Source organism: Cuculus canorus, chromosome 6, assembly GCF_017976375.1.
Source record: "Cuculus canorus isolate bCucCan1 chromosome 6, bCucCan1.pri, whole genome shotgun sequence".
Classification (NCBI taxonomy): Eukaryota; Metazoa; Chordata; class Aves; order Cuculiformes; family Cuculidae; genus Cuculus; species Cuculus canorus.
Genome location: NC_071406.1, coordinates 16015610 through 16032927, shown reverse-complemented (window position 1 = coordinate 16032927; position 17318 = coordinate 16015610). Strand labels below are relative to the sequence as shown.

Below are 17318 nucleotides of genomic sequence, written 5' to 3'. Positions count from 1 at the left end.
AAAAAAAAATCTTTTAACTTTTAGTGAGTTAGTTTCTATTGTTTTATGAAGCCCATTTTGCTGATGGATGCAGTTGGCTTATGGTACTGCATGTTTAAAGTTGCTTGGTCTCTGTAAAATAGGTTAAAATAGCTTGGGGTTCTAAATAAACTGATTTAATTATGAGAGAGAAATTTAGGGCAGAGTTTAGAAGTACACTGACTAAACTACATATATTCAATTGGAACAAGACTTAGGAAATAAACCAGAAATGCCCTTTTTGCAAGGGAGAGTTTGGTGTGTTTATGTTCCTTATTGGGTCAGACAGTCATTCTGGCGGTAGAAGGGTTGAGTTCAGCTGTTTGAGATAGAATTGTTAAATGATGGTATCTATGGAAAAGCAAGCAGTAGGGGAAAAAAGAGGGGAATACAGTTTCTGTCTGGTGCTGAGTCCAGGACAGGTAGTCAGTCCTGAGTTACTACACTGGACTTGTGAGATGGTTGAGAGATGCTGCTCTAGATGGTGCCTCTTTTCCTTGCTCTGGGGCACTGCTCAGCCTTTCCTAGTGCAGCAGATCTAGGTGGATGCTGTCAGTGTATTCTGTCAGGTACAGTTAATCTCAGTATGAAGGTAAATTAAGAGGGGAAGAAAGTGCTTCTGAGTAGAAGAGGGCACATGGCAGAGGGAGAGCTAAGAAGGAGAATAGTACTGCTCTGTGGCTGATGCCCTTACTGATGTGCTCTTTGTGGGCAGGATCTCTCCCTGCCAGCTTTCAGACCTTAAGATCCGTTCATTCCTTTTCATTTTAAAAGAACTAATAGTAAATCTTTCTGTTTTATTCACCAGTTAAACTTAATTCCTCGTGTTCCAAATTTGATCCACTGAGACCCTTTTTTCCCCCTAAATGTTACTTTAATTTATTGATGTGTTTTTGTGTGTTATTATGTTAATGTGTTTGTGTGTTTTGTGTGTTAATGTGATGTGTTATTGTGGTTTTTTATTTGGATTGATTTGATCTTTCTCTCCCTTTTTTACTTTCTGTGTGGACACCTTTTTTATGTATCATTACAGTATGTTAACTATTTTTTATTTTTTAAAAAATGAATTCACATCTGATATGGTATTGTTAAACAGACCTTAATTATTAGCAGACCTTTCTGTTACCTGCTTAGATGTTTTTCTTTTTACTACTTATACTTATTCCTGTCCTTCATGATTTTATACTATTGCTGTTGCTTTCATATTCTTTGAAAAGGGTAGCTTTTTGTCCAGTGTTTGTTTGCATGTATGGTCATATAAAATCTCCTTTATGCTTGTGTCTATGGAGTTACCTTCTTTTAGGTATCAGCTATTGTCTTGAAACAATACTGAATTTTCTTCTATGCTTGCCCTTACTGTGTAGGTTCCTGTCGTTTATGCCAACAGTTGCTTTGAGCTTTTAGAAGTTCTGCTATAGAACTTCAGATTTAGGTATTGCTGCTTGCTGTCTTGTTCACATACACTGTTTTACTTGTTTTTAATTTAAAAAAAAAAAAATGTGACAGGCACACTGTGCAGTATTTTGGTTAAAGGTTAAATAGATGTATTTGACTAGGTGATCACTTGAGGTTTTGTCAGCATTGCAAGAGGTTGGTTGTGTGAAAATAAGCATTTGATTGTCTAAAAGTAATATTTTGGGGTAAAACCATTTTGTCTAGATCATTTGTCTTGCTATGAAGTAAGCTTTATTTTAAGTCTTTATATTCTGGTTATCTGTTGTACAGTCTGAAAGATCAGCTGCAAATGCTCACTCTTCAAGTTTATCTGGGTCTTTTTATTATCTATTTTTGTGTAGATAAATATGTCTCTGAATAGCAATGCTGGCAAATTCTGATTTCTTCTCATTTTGGTTTAACTTGTTTATGCTTAATATAGTATAAGCTCCAATTTAATCTTTACCTGTGATTACTGTAATTATAGTGCATTTTTCCTCTTTTAGGTTCACACTGTGTCATTTTACTTTGTTGTGAGAATGGAAAAACTTATGTATCCTCAGAATGATTTATTTTAGTGAAAATTTGTGGGGAATTAATATCCTTAATGTTCCTATCCCATTGGAACAAATTTGGACTACAAAGATGTAAGGCACTTCTCCATGTAGATGAAGTGTTGCTGTAGAAGTCTGATTTCCTTATGAAATTAGGTTAAGACAGGTTGCTTGCTTCACTGTCTTTCTTTGCTTGATTTTTGACATACAGCACAGCATGAAAGCCGAGTTATGTTCTTGAGTGATTATATACTTCCTTTACTGTTCTCATATGATTGAGGCTACAATGGCAGCATAGACTACTGTTATTAACTTGGATGCTATAGATACCATTTCAGTTCTTCACATTACATATCTCTATATTCTACGGAACTAAACCACTCTTGCTATTCACTTAATAGTATTCACCTCCTGTAGCATCTGCTTAATTTATTCCTCTACTATGTGACAGTAAAGCTTGTTTTTTTTCCCTGTAGCCTGCAAGTTTTTGAATGTCACTGAGCCAGTCATGAGAGACCCTGTAATCTGCATGCTGGTGTTCATGTACTTTTATTTCTCAGTAACTGAGTGGCAGCTTAATCTTGTTGCATTTATTACAGGAGAAATATATGCATATGGACAATTAGCACAGTGTTTGAATACCCAGGTTATCATCTGTATGATTTACTTGCCCTCGGGCTTTGTTTCATTTACCTTGAGAAAGCTAAAAAACAATTTCCAAGAACAACCTGGATGTTTTCTTTCTTCAGTGGCTTCCTCAGATCTTGAAAGACTTCCAGGCGCTGTGGAAGATGGCTGATGGGAAGTGAATCATGAATATGAATCAGCATCTCTCCACCCTTGCATCCAAAGTGCTGTTGCTAGGATATTCTTCCGTGTTTGCTGCTTTTATCCCATCATCACCTTCTTGAAATTCACTCTCTGTCATCCTTATTTTGATTACATTCAAATAGAAGCTGCTTGTTTCTCTGCAAGACCTTAATATAATCTTATTCTACATTTGCATCTGCTCTTGTGTTTTTGCTGCCTTTGCTTCTCCTGAACCTTTGAGTTCCACTATTCCCTGTTTCACTTCCTTTTTTGTCCTGAATTATCATCTACTCTGTGTGTTTTGCTAATGTTACTTTGTAATCAAGGATTAGGGTATGCTTTTTTCCCTGTCCACTGACTGTATTTTTTTGTTGTTTAAAAAAAGTTGATTTTTTTTATCTTTTTTGTTCTCTCACCACCCTGTTATATCCATTGTGAAAAGCAGCAGTTAAAACTGGAAGTGTTTTCTCAGTTCACAAAGGTGAAGTCTTAATAAAGTTTGATCTGTGTCACCTGTTTAATTGAAATTTTAACGTTGTTTGCTTATTCTTGAAGTGGTACTAAATGAAAATATTTTTAAGGTATTTATCTTGTAATAAATTATACTTGATATTGGAACTGAAATAATTTTGGTTAGAAGGGGCGATAAGGCAAGAAATCCATAAGTTATATAGAGAAATTTAAGTTTTCTAGGTTTTATTTTTTTTTCTGTAAGTAATAAGCAAGTGGAAGGAAAAAGAAATGGCTGCTCACTTATAAGCTTGTGGTCTTCTAATGAAAGATGCCACAGAGAAATGTTAGAATGAATTGCTGTAGCTGGAGGAACTTGCAGAAGATGTTTCTTGTTCTTCAGCTTGCCTGCCCTGTATGAGCCTTGTAGCTCAAATATCTTGAGCTTCAAAGTTTGGTTATTTCAGCTAGGTTGAGGAAGAACATCTAGGGTATTTTTGTTTGGAAATATAACTTGTTCTTGTTTTCTTAAAGTGTGGCAGAAGATTTAAGGTTCCTCACAGAACTTTTGTATTTCTTTTGAAATGCTTACAAGAAGGTATTACAAAAGTACTTTGTCCAAAGTCATGAAACAAATTTTTATGTTTTATGTATTAGATGGCTAATTAAATCAGACATTTATGAAAGTGACATTAGCTCTCATTTTAAGACAGTTGGATTAAATACAGAATTAAAAAACTTTTGTAAGCATTTATTGGATAATTATTTGGAAGATCCCCCAAGGCTGCTGCTGATACAATAAATGTGTTGTAGAAAGTAGCTGCAGATATGTTCTGGTTTGATTTTTTTTGACTCTATGGATACAAATAATGCATTGAATCGGATATAGGGGAAATGTTAGTTGTATTGTTGAAGGCTGTAAAAGTAGACCCAGTTTACCAAGTAAGCCAGATCTTCTGGCATCTTGTGTGAGAAAAAGACCCAAAGGTTGTCTTCATTTTGAGTGATCTTGGCTAGTATCCTTTGGCAAATGAAAATCCAGCCCCTGGTTTTGGCTCTGAAAATTAAAACAAATCCTTTTTCTTTTTATGTTTATGGTTTTCCTTTTTGGTTATGGAGCAACAGAAGCTTCTATTTTTCTTTTTTTTTTTTTTCCTTCCTCAAAACAACTATTTCTGTCTCCCATTGGGCGAAGGTGGTGGCATCAAGGGGCAGGAGCCCATGTTAGTAGTAAAAGTTCAGGATATGTCTTGAGATCACAGGCAGCCCAGGTCACGCTTCTTCAGGCTTCAGTACTTTACCAGCATTAGATGGGAGGGTTTTTTCCCCCGTGGCACTTGGAAGGTGTTTCAAATACTGTTTTGAGGCTGTCCATAGCCTTGGGAATATGTAACCCTGAATACACTTGAATTGTATTTTCTCCTTTAGTTCTAATGCGCTCTTGTGTGCTCTCTCACCTGAACTGATTTCTGGTTGTAGAGTGAAGAAGGGACCTCTGGATCCTCTTTAAAAGCTTGATCTCTTCTTGTGTATCATGGAGCTTGAGATGGACAATAGTAGATGAGTCATCTGTTGTGTAGGTAAAAAAAGTGTGTAGCAGAGAGCTTTGTATGGCTCTTAAGTGTCAATTTCTTTGTGAAAAGTATGTCAGAAGTACCTGAAGCTTTCTAGTTCTACTGGTGAAGTGAACGCTCCTTATAAAGGCTATTTTCTTGAAATGAGTATGTAAGAGAGAGCGTGGCAGAAACTCTTACGTGTCTGACTGATGATGCTCAGAAATCCTTTGTAAAACTGTAATTAATTTTTTGTTAGCTAGAAAATTCCCCAAATATCCAAGCAGGGAAGTCTGACTGAAAGAGCTGGCCCACCTCTCCTCTGTTCTCAGCCTTGTGCTCACACAGGTGGCCCTCTGCTGGCATCAGGGGCTGTTTATCCCCACTAAGGAACTGAACCATGAGGAAACAAATTCTGTTGATTGGTGAGTTTGTTGTAAAAAAAAAAAAAAAAAAAAAAAAAGTAATTTTCTCTCAGTGTAGTTCACTGACCAAACTTGCAGGGAAGTGCGTCTGTTAGATCAGAGAGGGGTAGGTACATCTTTTGGCTATGTTCAGAAGGATGGTGGTCCACTGTAGCCAGGAAAAGGGAAGAGGGAATAGTTTCTCCCTACTTGGTGGCAGTGACTATTTAAGAAGTTAGAGAGTTTTCTTCTGTTATCTTGCATTAAAAATTCTGCTTTCTTCGCGTGTCATTGTCTGTTAGGGATATGCCTTTGTTTTTTTTTGCTATCAGGCTCCAAAATAGCACCTTATAGTAAGATATTTTAATCGATCATTAGTTATTGTTTTTTTAATCTGGCTCATGTTCAACATAGTGATAGATAGATTTTATTCATAAATGCATCCCTTCTGTTTCTACTTATCTTAATAACTTGTATGTTATGGACAAATAGTTAGTATCTGCTGTCTTCCAGAGACATTTGCTTGTGTTGTGGGATATCTGTGTGATGATCCTGAATTATGATAAAAAAGCCTTTTCTAGTATATATAATCAGTAGATATTGATGTCTTCTAATTTTGTGCTGTAAGTTTTGTGTTTATATTTATATGAACTGCATATGTGTAGATCTGAAAATGGAACTTTGAACACCAGATACAGGAGCCTGTTGAAATAGAACAGGTTCTTAATAATCTGCATTAGTGGATATCTTGCGTAGTAGAGTGATATGACTAAATAAGCTACTAATCATCATTTGGGGTCATAGAGAGATAATAAGATCAACTTTAGACTTGCAGAATGTGTAATTTGGGCTTTGTGTCTTCTGAAAGTATGTGTATGTCGCTCAGAGTCTAGTGATGCTTTGGGGCAAGACGTTTTCTTTTTTCACATCATTGCTGCATATGCAATCTTACATATTTTATATGGATATTTGATACGTAGAATATGCCTGTAAACTATGAAGAGTTGACTGTTCTACATGGTTTTGACAACTTCAATAATTGTGGTTTTATGGGTTTGCATTTTAGGAAATAACATCATTCTAGAGAAGCAACTGTTTCCCTGAAGTTCAGGTGTTCAGCTTCACTGCCATTATGGGTAAGTCTTGTGTTTAATGTATATAAAAATTTGATTCAGAAACTTTTCTATTGAAGGCCAAAAAAATTAATACTGTTTCTAGGAAATGGGTGCTTTGGCTGTGTAACTCAATGTAGCATCTACTTGAAAGGCAACGTTCATCTGCTTTGCTAGTAGTCAAATTACTTCTCTTTTTTTTTTTTTTTAATATATACTGGAATATAGTATTTTTCTCTCACTATGTGGTAATTTAAAAATCCAAATACAGAAAATTGACATGTGTGGTGTTAGGCTACTGAGCAATATTTACTGCGCTCTGAATGGTAGTGGCCACTGGGAAAAAAATCCCACAAAGTATATATTAAAGAATTTTATTGTATTGTCTTGTGTCATTGCAGTGCAAAGCCAGGATTGTGTAGATGCTCTAACTGTTTTTCTAAGTATGTAGCACATTTGTATTACTTCAAATTTGATGTCAGTTTTTCAAGTTGTACATGCTTTTTAATTAGTTGACTGAGTCCATCTTGTCATCGCTTACAGTAAAAAAACTTCTCAGAAAACCTCACTCCAAAACAATAAAAAAAAAACCAACCCAAACAAACCAACCCCAGAAACAAAACATGCACATTTTTTTAATAATATTTCTTTATCTTCTGTTATGCTACTTTTTGCCTAACCTCATGCTTAATAATAAAGTAGCTGAACCTGGGAATACAGCACTGTACATTTGTGATACTCTTCAGCATTTTGTGTGAGGGAGATGACCATTGAACCAGGTTGGATATTCAGTAAACTTCAGATTCTTTGTTGCAATGCTTTGATTTCCTTTTTGTGAAATATGCTTCCCTGGTAAATGATGGGAATTAAACCCTCTCCAACCAATAGCTAAAGAACACTTTTTTTTTCATTGAGCACTAGGGTAGGCTATAACACAATGAAATAATTTAACCTTTTTAATTGTGGCAAGTTTTGAAGTGTTTTATAGTGTGAGAAAGGAATAACTGTGAGCTGCAAGAGTACCTTCAGTTCTGCCATTGCTTGTAAAACTTGCTATTATAGGTTTGCATATCTTAGTAGAGTTGTGAATAATGACAGCATAACTGATGATCAGATTTACTCATTTTCAGACCAGCTTTCTGATCTGTTAGGAATCTATTAAACGAGAACACTGAAATCATACAACTTCCTGGTTTGCCCAATATATTTGGTTATATTTTAATAGCGTGTGAAGGAATTCTCATAATTGCTGAATACCTGAAATACTTGCTGGCTGATTTTAATGCTGAGTTCTTCTCAGGTTTGTGTTCTTTGTAAATCAAAGCGCTTAACTATGAATTCTTCAACAAATATATCCATTGTGGACTAGTGTGAAGACATACAATCAGCATATCTGTACATAAATCTTGTTATTTGGTGTTCTAGATGCATGTTGAGTGTAGTGCTGTTACTGTGGCAAGGAACAAATACAAAATATTAGTGACAGATAAATTTCTCTTAGTGGTGGATGTACAGGCTTTTGAGCTCTGAAGTGCTTTCCTGTCTTAAAGAGCATCCCAGTTCCAAGGCAAACCTTGACTAGCATGGCCTCAGGATATCATAGTTGCAGCATATCGTCAGGTTTTAGGATTTTGTGTGAACGTGAAGTCTTAGATATGTAGCACTCTTACTCCTAAATTGTCCTCTGGTTTCAGTGCTTCTGTTTTTCCTCATGAATTATTCCTATAAGCCCTAAAAACCCCTGCATTTGCAATCCTGGAAAAGTTCTGTGGTGTTTTGGTTTGTGGTTTGTTTTTTTTTTTTTAAATTATTCTGTGGAAGTGTTCCTCAAGGAGTTTGTGTGTTCTTCCTGTGTGTGTTATATACCTGTTTAGGACAGAGGAAAAATGATTCAAAAGTACTTGCTTTTCCTTTTTTTTTTTTTCATTTTACTTGAAACAAAGTAGAAAAAACTTCTTTTTTTCTCCACACTTCTCTTATTAATACAGCTTGCAGTTCTATAGAGTTGTCAATCTTTGTCATGACTTCAGCTTTTTAAACCTGCCATGTAAGTGTATTTACTGATTAAGCTCTTTACTTCCTTAAGCACTGTTAATGATAAATAAAACAAACATGTCTGCAATGTGGCAGTAACTTTTTTTTTAATTTGGCAATTATGTATTGAAGTGTAGTTTAGACTTCTAGATTTTAGAACAATGCCTGCCTAATTGTGAAATGAGATAGCAATGCAGTTCAAATGTAACCATCACGTACTTGTTTTATTTTTTCCCTGAGCAGATGAGCAGCAAGCTTTGAATTCAATCATGCAGGATTTGGCTGTGCTTCATAAGGCCAGTCGTCCTGTATTGCCTCAGCAAGAAACAGGAAAACCAAAGTCATCATCACCTAAAAAACAGGTGATCTTTCATATCTTTACAAACCTATTGAACACTGAATGTTGTGCTGTGAATTCTATAATAATTATTTTTCTTGACAGACCATTGAGCATATCAGAATGAGCTATTAGCTTCCCACATGTGCTGCCATTTTCTTTTTTCATGTTCCTAAATGAAATGGTGGCATTTCAGAACAGATCATAGTGTATGCTTAAGTTACTCCAGTCCCAGTAAGTTGAAGATCATAGGGGTGTTTGATACCGTATGTAGATTGACTCTTCTCTTATTACTATTATATTGGTACTAGAGACTATTTTAAAATACCAAGATGTGCGAGCATCTCTTATTTGGATTACTTTTACAGAATGAATTTTATAGCTGTACTAGATTGCGCAGGTGTCGGTTATGCCATACTAAAGGATGTTAGTACCGCAACAGAAACGTACTTAAGCTCCTTTACTGCGTCTTTGGCCTCAATTTTTTATTTGTTCTCATGCTGGAAATGTGAGTTTTTTTCCATCTCTCTGTTTTCTGCTGATACTGAATTCAGATGGAAAAATAGCACATACTCAGTTGATAAGTTGGAACTACCATATGGAGACATTAGGAGAGGAAAGGATGTGAATTTTTACCCAAATTGTTGTTGTAGCCTTATTGAATTATCTGTATGTTTATTTGATCGGATCCTCAATTGCCAGTCCAGTATTTCATGAAACTTCATTTTGTTTAGTCTTGTTTTAATCTGTTGAAGATCAAAGTATTTAAGCATATCAGGCTTACAAACTGTCGAAAGAACTGATGGTCACATCTTTTTTTATTCTGTGCTTTAAAAGCTGCAAGAGTTCAGTTTATATGACATAGTGGTGCTTTGCTGGTGTCATATAACCTGCTGCTGAGCTCTGTCTTCAGACATGGAAGTAATATATGTGCATATATGATCAAAAATAATTTGAATATAATCTTTAGAAAGTAAGAAGAAAAACTGTTGAGTTTAAATGTGGTAGTGGTGAAGGGGAAAGGTAAGTTTTGTCATTCTGTTTAAATTTGAATTTTTAAAGCAAACACTTATGAATCAAGTAATTCTTTCAGAACATATAACATTGTTACTTTGATATAATCTCTGTGGTTCAATGAAATTATTTTTTTCCCTGTAATAATTGCTAATTCAGTGCGATTCTTAAATATATGATATTACAAAACAATTTTGTTTGTGTGTAACTCCAGATATTTGCAGGTATCTTTGTTATTGGAAAGTTGATTGTATGAATGCTGGCTTAATTATGTATGTGGGTTTCTGTGGTAATGCTTATGAGACAAGATATGTTACTTAAGACTGGAATGCTCAACTCCATGTTGTACATAAATACCTGGTAGATCTACTTGCCTGTTCATGGTAGAGATTTCTTTGGTAATCAGTTCTATGCTGAGTTTGAAATCATGAATCTATTATATGATTAGAATATATTGATAGAAAAGAATGTATTTACTTATAGGGGCATTCGTTGTACTTCAGAATAAATTTTTTTGTGTGTGTTTTAAACAATTTAGGCCTCTATCAGACACTGCAGAATTAGTTTGTTAGAATGCTTGGTATATCAGAAGAGACAGAAAATAGGTATTGAATGCCTCAGGATTTTATTTCTGGTGTAGGATTACTGAATAGGGTTTCATGGCCTTTATTAAAGGAGGTAGTAACAAACTAATAGTGGTTCCTTTATCTCTCTTCTTACAGAATGATGTTAGAGTCAAATTTGAACATCGAGGTGAAAAAAGGTAAGGTGGGAACACAGAAAAAAGTCTTATTTATAGGATTTTGTGGGAATCTTATCAAAGTTTCAAATTGTTCGAAGTGTTTCAGTTATCTGAATATATTTAGTTTGAGCTTAAATTTAATTTTGGTAAGAACACCATTTAAGGAGAATTAATATGTCTAAAATGTGGGATGTAAGTATATATAAATGCAGAAGTATCTTACCATAACTGTCTCCCGTGTAATATCCTTCATTAAGATTATTAGCATAGACCTTTAATATGAGTAGACCAGTAAATATTTTTTTTGCTGCTTTATGTGCATCATAAATGTGTGATAATATATTGTTACTGTAACACCCAGAGGAAGAAGCCTACATCTTAATGCTCAATATTGGATTGTACTTTGGAAGAACCAGTCTGAGAACTGTGATAAGAAAATTTATTAGAATGTATAACTAGATTGTTTTCATTGACAGTTTTGAATACTGAGTTAAAACATTTTCATTTTGTGTATGAGAGGTGAATGATGTACATGTTTAGAGTCTACAGAAATCTCTGTATCTGCTCTGATGGCTGCTCCAAAACTCTCGTGGAAGTCCATCTACAGTTCTGTGCAGAACTGGTTTGTGAACAACTAGTTTTGTCTGTTTGTCTCTTTCTGAAAGCATAAACTTTCATTTTACCTACAGAGAAATGGTTATAGAATAAGACCTTTGAAAATACTCAGTGAAAAAGGAAATAATATCCCGGTCGCGCTGTTTGTCAATAGAAATGGTGAATGCCTTAAGTAGTGATTGGTTCAGAATGAAACCTATGCTACTCCTTGGCAGTCTTTGGTGTGATGGCAATAGATCAGAGTGTATCGCTGCTGATTATGTGCCCTCTCTTTACATGGGGTAGCAAAATAGCAGTCATTTCCCTAGGTTTTAACATTCCTCAGCTTTTTTGTGTGACTTATGTAACATCACATGTAACAGTGCATTGCCGAGTGCTCTAAGTAATTTGGAGGAAATAAGTCTTTTCAAAAGCTTAGAAAATTGAGGACTCTTTACCTAGCAATTCCTTGTGAAAAAAAGTGGAAGCATGAATTTAAAATGGAGAGCTGTTTTCTCACTGCCAGTGCATTTTTGTAATCTTATCTTAACTCACTTTGAGTGAACTAAGTTAAATGAATACAAACATAAAGTAAGTGCTTGGACAAATAACCTTTCCTCAGCTCTTTATGCTGATGGGCCTAGCATTGCTTTGGACTGTCCTGAGTAACATGACCCTGCTTGCCCAGGAGCACTGGACAACCCCAGCTCATTGCTCAGCATGAGCTATAATACTTTTGTTGCCTGAGCATGTAGTTCTAAAGATAAAATAATGAAATGATGCAAGAAAAATAAGTTAAGCAATGTCTTTCTCACTGTTTTTTTTAAAAGGGAAGTGGAAAAGAGAAGTGATTCCAGAGTTTTTCGGTAGTGAATGGGGTAGTCTGTACTAAGGAACGTGCACGGTGATGGGCAGAGTTCCAGCATTGCTAAACAAACTGTTTTAACTGCAGTGAGGATTGAGGGTGGTTTGGTTTTTTTTAAGATTTTATTTTGTCAAAACAATTTTTAGTTGGAAGTGGCCTGGCTTCTAGCCTCGTTTCGTTGAGAAATATTGTTCCGTAACCAGTGTACCAATGGAAATACTGATAAAAGGGACAGTTATCCTTTGCTAATTTTTCTTCTAAAAGAAATTTGAGTCCTATTTCTTTTTTGAATGTGGAATGAATTAATCTCATTAGCTTAGCCACTTCTAAAAACTTTGTTGTTTAATAGTGTTGTATCTCAAGTAACAGTAGTTTTCTGTAGCAAAAGGTCAGTTGCAGGCATTTGCTTGATAAATGCCATTTTGCTTGATAAGACATGCAGTTAAAGGAAAATCTGAGCCATTGATGTACAAGTGCACCGTTCTTACAAGACTGTGCTTGAAGCACAGTTAGAGATGGACTTGGCAGATTGAGTGTGTAATTCATTATGATAAAGATGGTGGCATTTGGTTACCTTCCTTGGATGAGGCAGTCTTCTGGATTTCAAAAAGGGGACAGTAGGAGTAATTCCTTTCTGATGCTTATGCTTGTCGGGATATGGTGCTCATTTATCTTAGTTTTCTAAAACTGAAAACTTTAGAAGTGTCTGAGACTTTGCCTCTGGAATGGAGGCATGCAAAGTGTTTCGTTAAGAAGGAAGCCATATGCAAGCAAGTAAAATAGTCATAATGAGATCTAATTTTATGTGTGGTTATCCCTTAGAACTTTTTCACTGCTTTTCTCTCTTTTTTTAATGCCTCGGGATATGGAGAACAGTGAAAAAAGCATAGCCTGTTATGGTCTTTTTAGCAATAAATTGAATTCTAAGGTGACTCTTAAGTAATGAATTTCCAGATGTTCATAAGTAGTGGACAAAAATTCTTTAACTTAAATTGTGTTTCAGGATCCTGCAATTACCAAGGCCTGTTAAACTTGAAGATCTTGCAGCTAAAGCTAAAGTTGCTTTTGGACAAACTATGGATTTACATTACAGCAATAATGAGGTAATATTCTGTGTCTTCTAAATTCTAAGTGACTTGTATGTTCATTATCTTAAGGATGAGATTCACTCTCTTAAGCAGTGAGAAGAACTCCTGTGACAAAACTTAATACCGTGACAACCCCCCCCCCCCCGATTTCTAATGTATGTGTTCTCCAATATGTAAGGCTTGCCTAAATTCAGATAGGTGAGAGAGGTATGAAATGTTTTATGATGCGAGTCACATCTTAAGAAATCATGTCTCATAGTTGATTCGGAATGGCTAAATTGTCTTCTGGCTCTGCCACAGTCCAGTTGTTTGACTTTGGGAGAGTCTATACCTCTTTGAGCTTTTTGTTTCTAGATTTGAAATAATATGCACTTTTTTCTTTTAAGGATTGATCTTGTTAGGTAGTTGACAAAATATTGTTTAGTAAAGTTTGAATTGGAGAACTAGACTTAACTGTTGCTCCTCTTAAAGTGACTGATAAACAAAGATTTCTTGGGAACAGCGCTGGTGCTGTTAAGCTACTTATGCCTGATCAAGATGACTTTCATCTTTACTTTAGAAGTAGAGATGGAGTTATTAATAGGAAATTTATTTACAGATGCAGGATCCATTCTTAGGAGTTACTTCTGGGTTCTGCCTTGAGTCAGCAAAGTTCATGGAGAATTATTGGTGTGCTTGGTTATGCACAACATAATTGCTGTATCCAATCTGAATCTTTGCAAAAGAAAATGCCTGTTATTGCTGTTTGGTTACTCACTACCTGACCAAGTGCTTCTTTGAAACTGATCCTCAAAAGCAGGATTTCCTGCAGAAGGCTTTTGGAGATTAGGAAGTTCATAAGTAAGGGCCATTCATGATGCTTTAGCCTCAGCTCCTTTCTCTGACAGATTTTTAGACATTTGAGCAAGTTTGTTGCTTGTCATCTTCTGCACTAGTTGCAAATCATCACCTCGCTTCTCAGAAATGAGTTAGTAATAAACTGTCATTAAAGTTAAAATGTCAACGTAAAATGAAGAGTATACTTATTTGTTATCAAGAACATCATCCCTTATTCTCATTTCTTTTTTGTATAAAAGCACTATACGTCACCTGATGTTGTAGTTGAGCATCACTGACTGAGACTGTTTACAAGTAGAATAGATTTGAAAAAAAATCTATATAGCGCTGTTCCTTTGTTACAAGCAGAAGTTGTAATTTGCACTCCTGAAACATAGAGTCAATTTTAGTCATTATACAACTCAGATCTCAAGTGTACTTTAATGGCATATCTAATTTTCTGTTCTAAAAATATAGAATGTATGCTGAGTTAATTCTAATGAATTAGATCCAAGGAGATTCTAGTGAGACCATCGTTGTTCCATGTGGATGACATCATAGCTGATAACTTCCTTGACAAATTCTGTTATTCAGTGGAGAAAGTCTGTTAGTGATGCAGCTTCAGATAATAGAGTAGTAATATTGTGAGACAGAAAATATTTTATGCTCTATAAAATAGGATGGTTTTAGTTACCTTACAGGCTTGTATTAATTTAGATGATAGCAAATACACTGACACTGTTGTGCAAGTTTCTCTGAAGCTTGTAGTATACTAAGTTGTACATGTGTAAAAAGCTTGTTTCTTCATTGTGAAGACATGTTCCACCATGCTGTATCCATTGAAGACATCTGAAGGAATAGTTAAAGTTGAACTTCAGGTATTTTGGTGGTAACTTGGGGCATCATTTAATAAATTTTGTTTTCAAGTTGTTTGGAGTGAAAGGAAAGATGGTCTCAGTTTGTGTTTCTCTGCTCTTGATTTCCTCATTTTTCTTATGTTCTGTTTAAGGAATGTTTTTTTTCCCCCCCCTTTTTGTAGCTTGTAATTCCATTAACCACACAGGATGACCTGGACAAAGCTGTTGAACTGCTTGACCGTAGTGTTCATATGAAGAGTCTCAAGATATTACTTGTAATACATGGAAATACACAGGTATGAGTTGACAATGCTAAATGTCTTTCTTCAGTTTTTGTATTGAAGTGTAATTTGTATCTTTTCTTAAAGATGACATTTTTCCAATTGAAATATTACTGCTTGCTGCTTCAGTTTACTTTAAGCATGTATTAGCGTTTTGTATTGACTTGGCTTTAACATTTTCGTAGATGCTTTTCTTGTCTCTTTGTATGCCTTCCCTACAGTGCAAGAAAAGTGTTCCTAATAGGATGATGGTGTGATACAAATTTGTGAAGCACATAGAATTATAAGTAACTGTAGCTGTTTGAAACTGTTCTTTATGTTCTATGCTAATGACACTTTTGTTGCAAATCAAATGTTGTAGCAAGCAGTAGCAGCAAACTGTAGGCTTAATACTGAGTTATTTTTGTATTGTCTATGCAGCCATGATATTGATAGGATTTGTATACTAGTATGTATCAAATTATTTTTAGGTATTAAGAACGAGCTACCAAAAGAGATAGATTTTAATATAAATTGGCAAGCTTCTTTTCAACTGCTTGAAGAAAACCAATGTGTTCCACAAAGCCTATAAAAATTTGCAAAGTATTTTAGTTGTCAGGAGTGTAAAGTAACAATTGCAGTTCGTAATATGTACTCACTTTCAGTCACCCAGTGTAAATAACGTGGAACCCTTGCCCTCACTGGAAGATTTAGATAATACGGTGTTTGGTATGACAGACAGGAAAAGACGGCTGTCTGTAATAGGTAAGCTACATATTTCAATAGCTTTAGTTGGAAAAACTTTGCTTCTGTAATATTCTCTTCATGAAGATCTTGTTCTCAACGCAGACTGTTTGAATTTCTATTACTCATGAATAAATCACCCTATGGAGTTTGCATTTATGAAAGTGGATTTTGAATTTTAAGTCAAAAGGCATTCAAATTTATATAGTACAGAAAACTAATAAGAAAATCACAAGTAAATACAAGTATGTAGAATTATCTGAGGTAACTGATGCATAGCCTGAAGAATTGATATTGCTACTTTTTAATTTTCAGATACAAGAATGAGTTACTGAAAAATCTGTTTCTTTATATGGCAGTGAGTTTCCTTGCTCAATTGAGAGCTCCCATATTTTTTAATCTTAATGTGTGAACATTTAAAGTACTTATTGTGGCATTAATATAACCTTTTTGCCTATTCCTGTATTAAAGTTGATGTGATGCTAGCTTCCAAATTTAATGAAGAAACTAGAGAATTTAATGAATGATTTTTCAGAATGTTTAATTGATTTTTTTTGTATCTATTATGAATAGAGGTATTCATGTTCTTGCAGACCTAATATTCTACAAAGAAAAAATAAAATTCTCAAGGATTACTTGACATGGGTGGAAGGATTTGGATTTTTGTTTTTGTTTCAAAAGGAGGAATTTACCGAGCTAGATGTGCAGGCAAATTATATTTCTGTTCGTACATAATGCAAGTTCTTGGATGCCTTTGAGGCAAGCCTGCCCCAAATTTTTCATATTTCCTGGGTTATGGATTTTAAACACTGTACCCAAGTCTTGTATTGCATAGGTGTTTGGAAAATTTTAAAAGCAAGAAGTTATCCAGACAAGCTTAGTGCCTGTGAAGTATTTGAATGCAGTCTCTGACTAGCCCTTTTCTTTCCAAAGGTTCTAATACTCATGACAGGAGTTCACCTCCCCCAGGATACATTCCAGATGAGCTGCATCAGGTAGCCCGAAATGGATCCTTCACCAGTATAAACAGTGAGGGTGAATTCATTCCAGAAAGTATGGATCAGGTATGTGCGATTTATTAAAATTGAAGTTTTTGTTAGATAGATTTATGAGATAGTGTTATTCAAGAAGGATATGGAATTGTTAAAAGAACAGCTGAAAAAATCATGACAACCCTAGAAAACATGATCTGTGAGAGAAGGTTAAAATAATTGTGGTTATTTAGCCTTGTAGAACCTGTTATTTCTCTGTAAGTCACTTCAATTATTTAAATATATTGCTACAAGGAGAAAGATGATATTCTTAATTTCCATAGTAGTTGAGTTGAGGTGGTGATAGATACAAATTCCAGCAAGAGATGTCTACATTAGAAAGCACCAACCCCTTTATTTTAATGAGAAGGATATGTAAGCAAGACCAGTTTTACAACTTTCCCAGGTGATCAAAGGAGGTTTTAAAGAAAAGTTTGAATCTGTCAGTATTATTCGTACTCAGTTGATGGTGTGTTGGGGTGCAGGCAAGGGGATGGCAATGGGCCTGATATAAATAAGCTCTGAAATACACTCCACAATCCCATTGGTGGGCGTGACAAAGGTCTGCTATTTTGTTCTCCTTATTTACCTGCATTATTGG

At 35.1% G+C, this 17318-nt stretch overlaps 1 protein-coding gene across 3 annotated transcripts in view; it reads left to right on the top strand.

Annotated features, from left to right (window-relative positions):
* The window catches only part of MAP3K2 (mitogen-activated protein kinase kinase kinase 2), a 54732-nt gene that overhangs the window by 11936 nt on the left and 25478 nt on the right, over positions 1-17318 (top strand). For all 3 annotated transcript variants that reach the window (XM_054069981.1, XM_054069978.1, XM_054069979.1), the window contains exons 2-8: positions 6290-6359; positions 8613-8731; positions 10443-10483; positions 12925-13024; positions 14865-14978; positions 15608-15707; positions 16620-16750. In XM_054069981.1, coding sequence (XP_053925956.1) covers positions 6356-6359; positions 8613-8731; positions 10443-10483; positions 12925-13024; positions 14865-14978; positions 15608-15707; positions 16620-16750 — 609 coding nt within the window. In that variant the 5' untranslated portion in view covers positions 6290-6355. The remainder of the gene's footprint in view (positions 1-6289; positions 6360-8612; positions 8732-10442; positions 10484-12924; positions 13025-14864; positions 14979-15607; positions 15708-16619; positions 16751-17318) is intronic.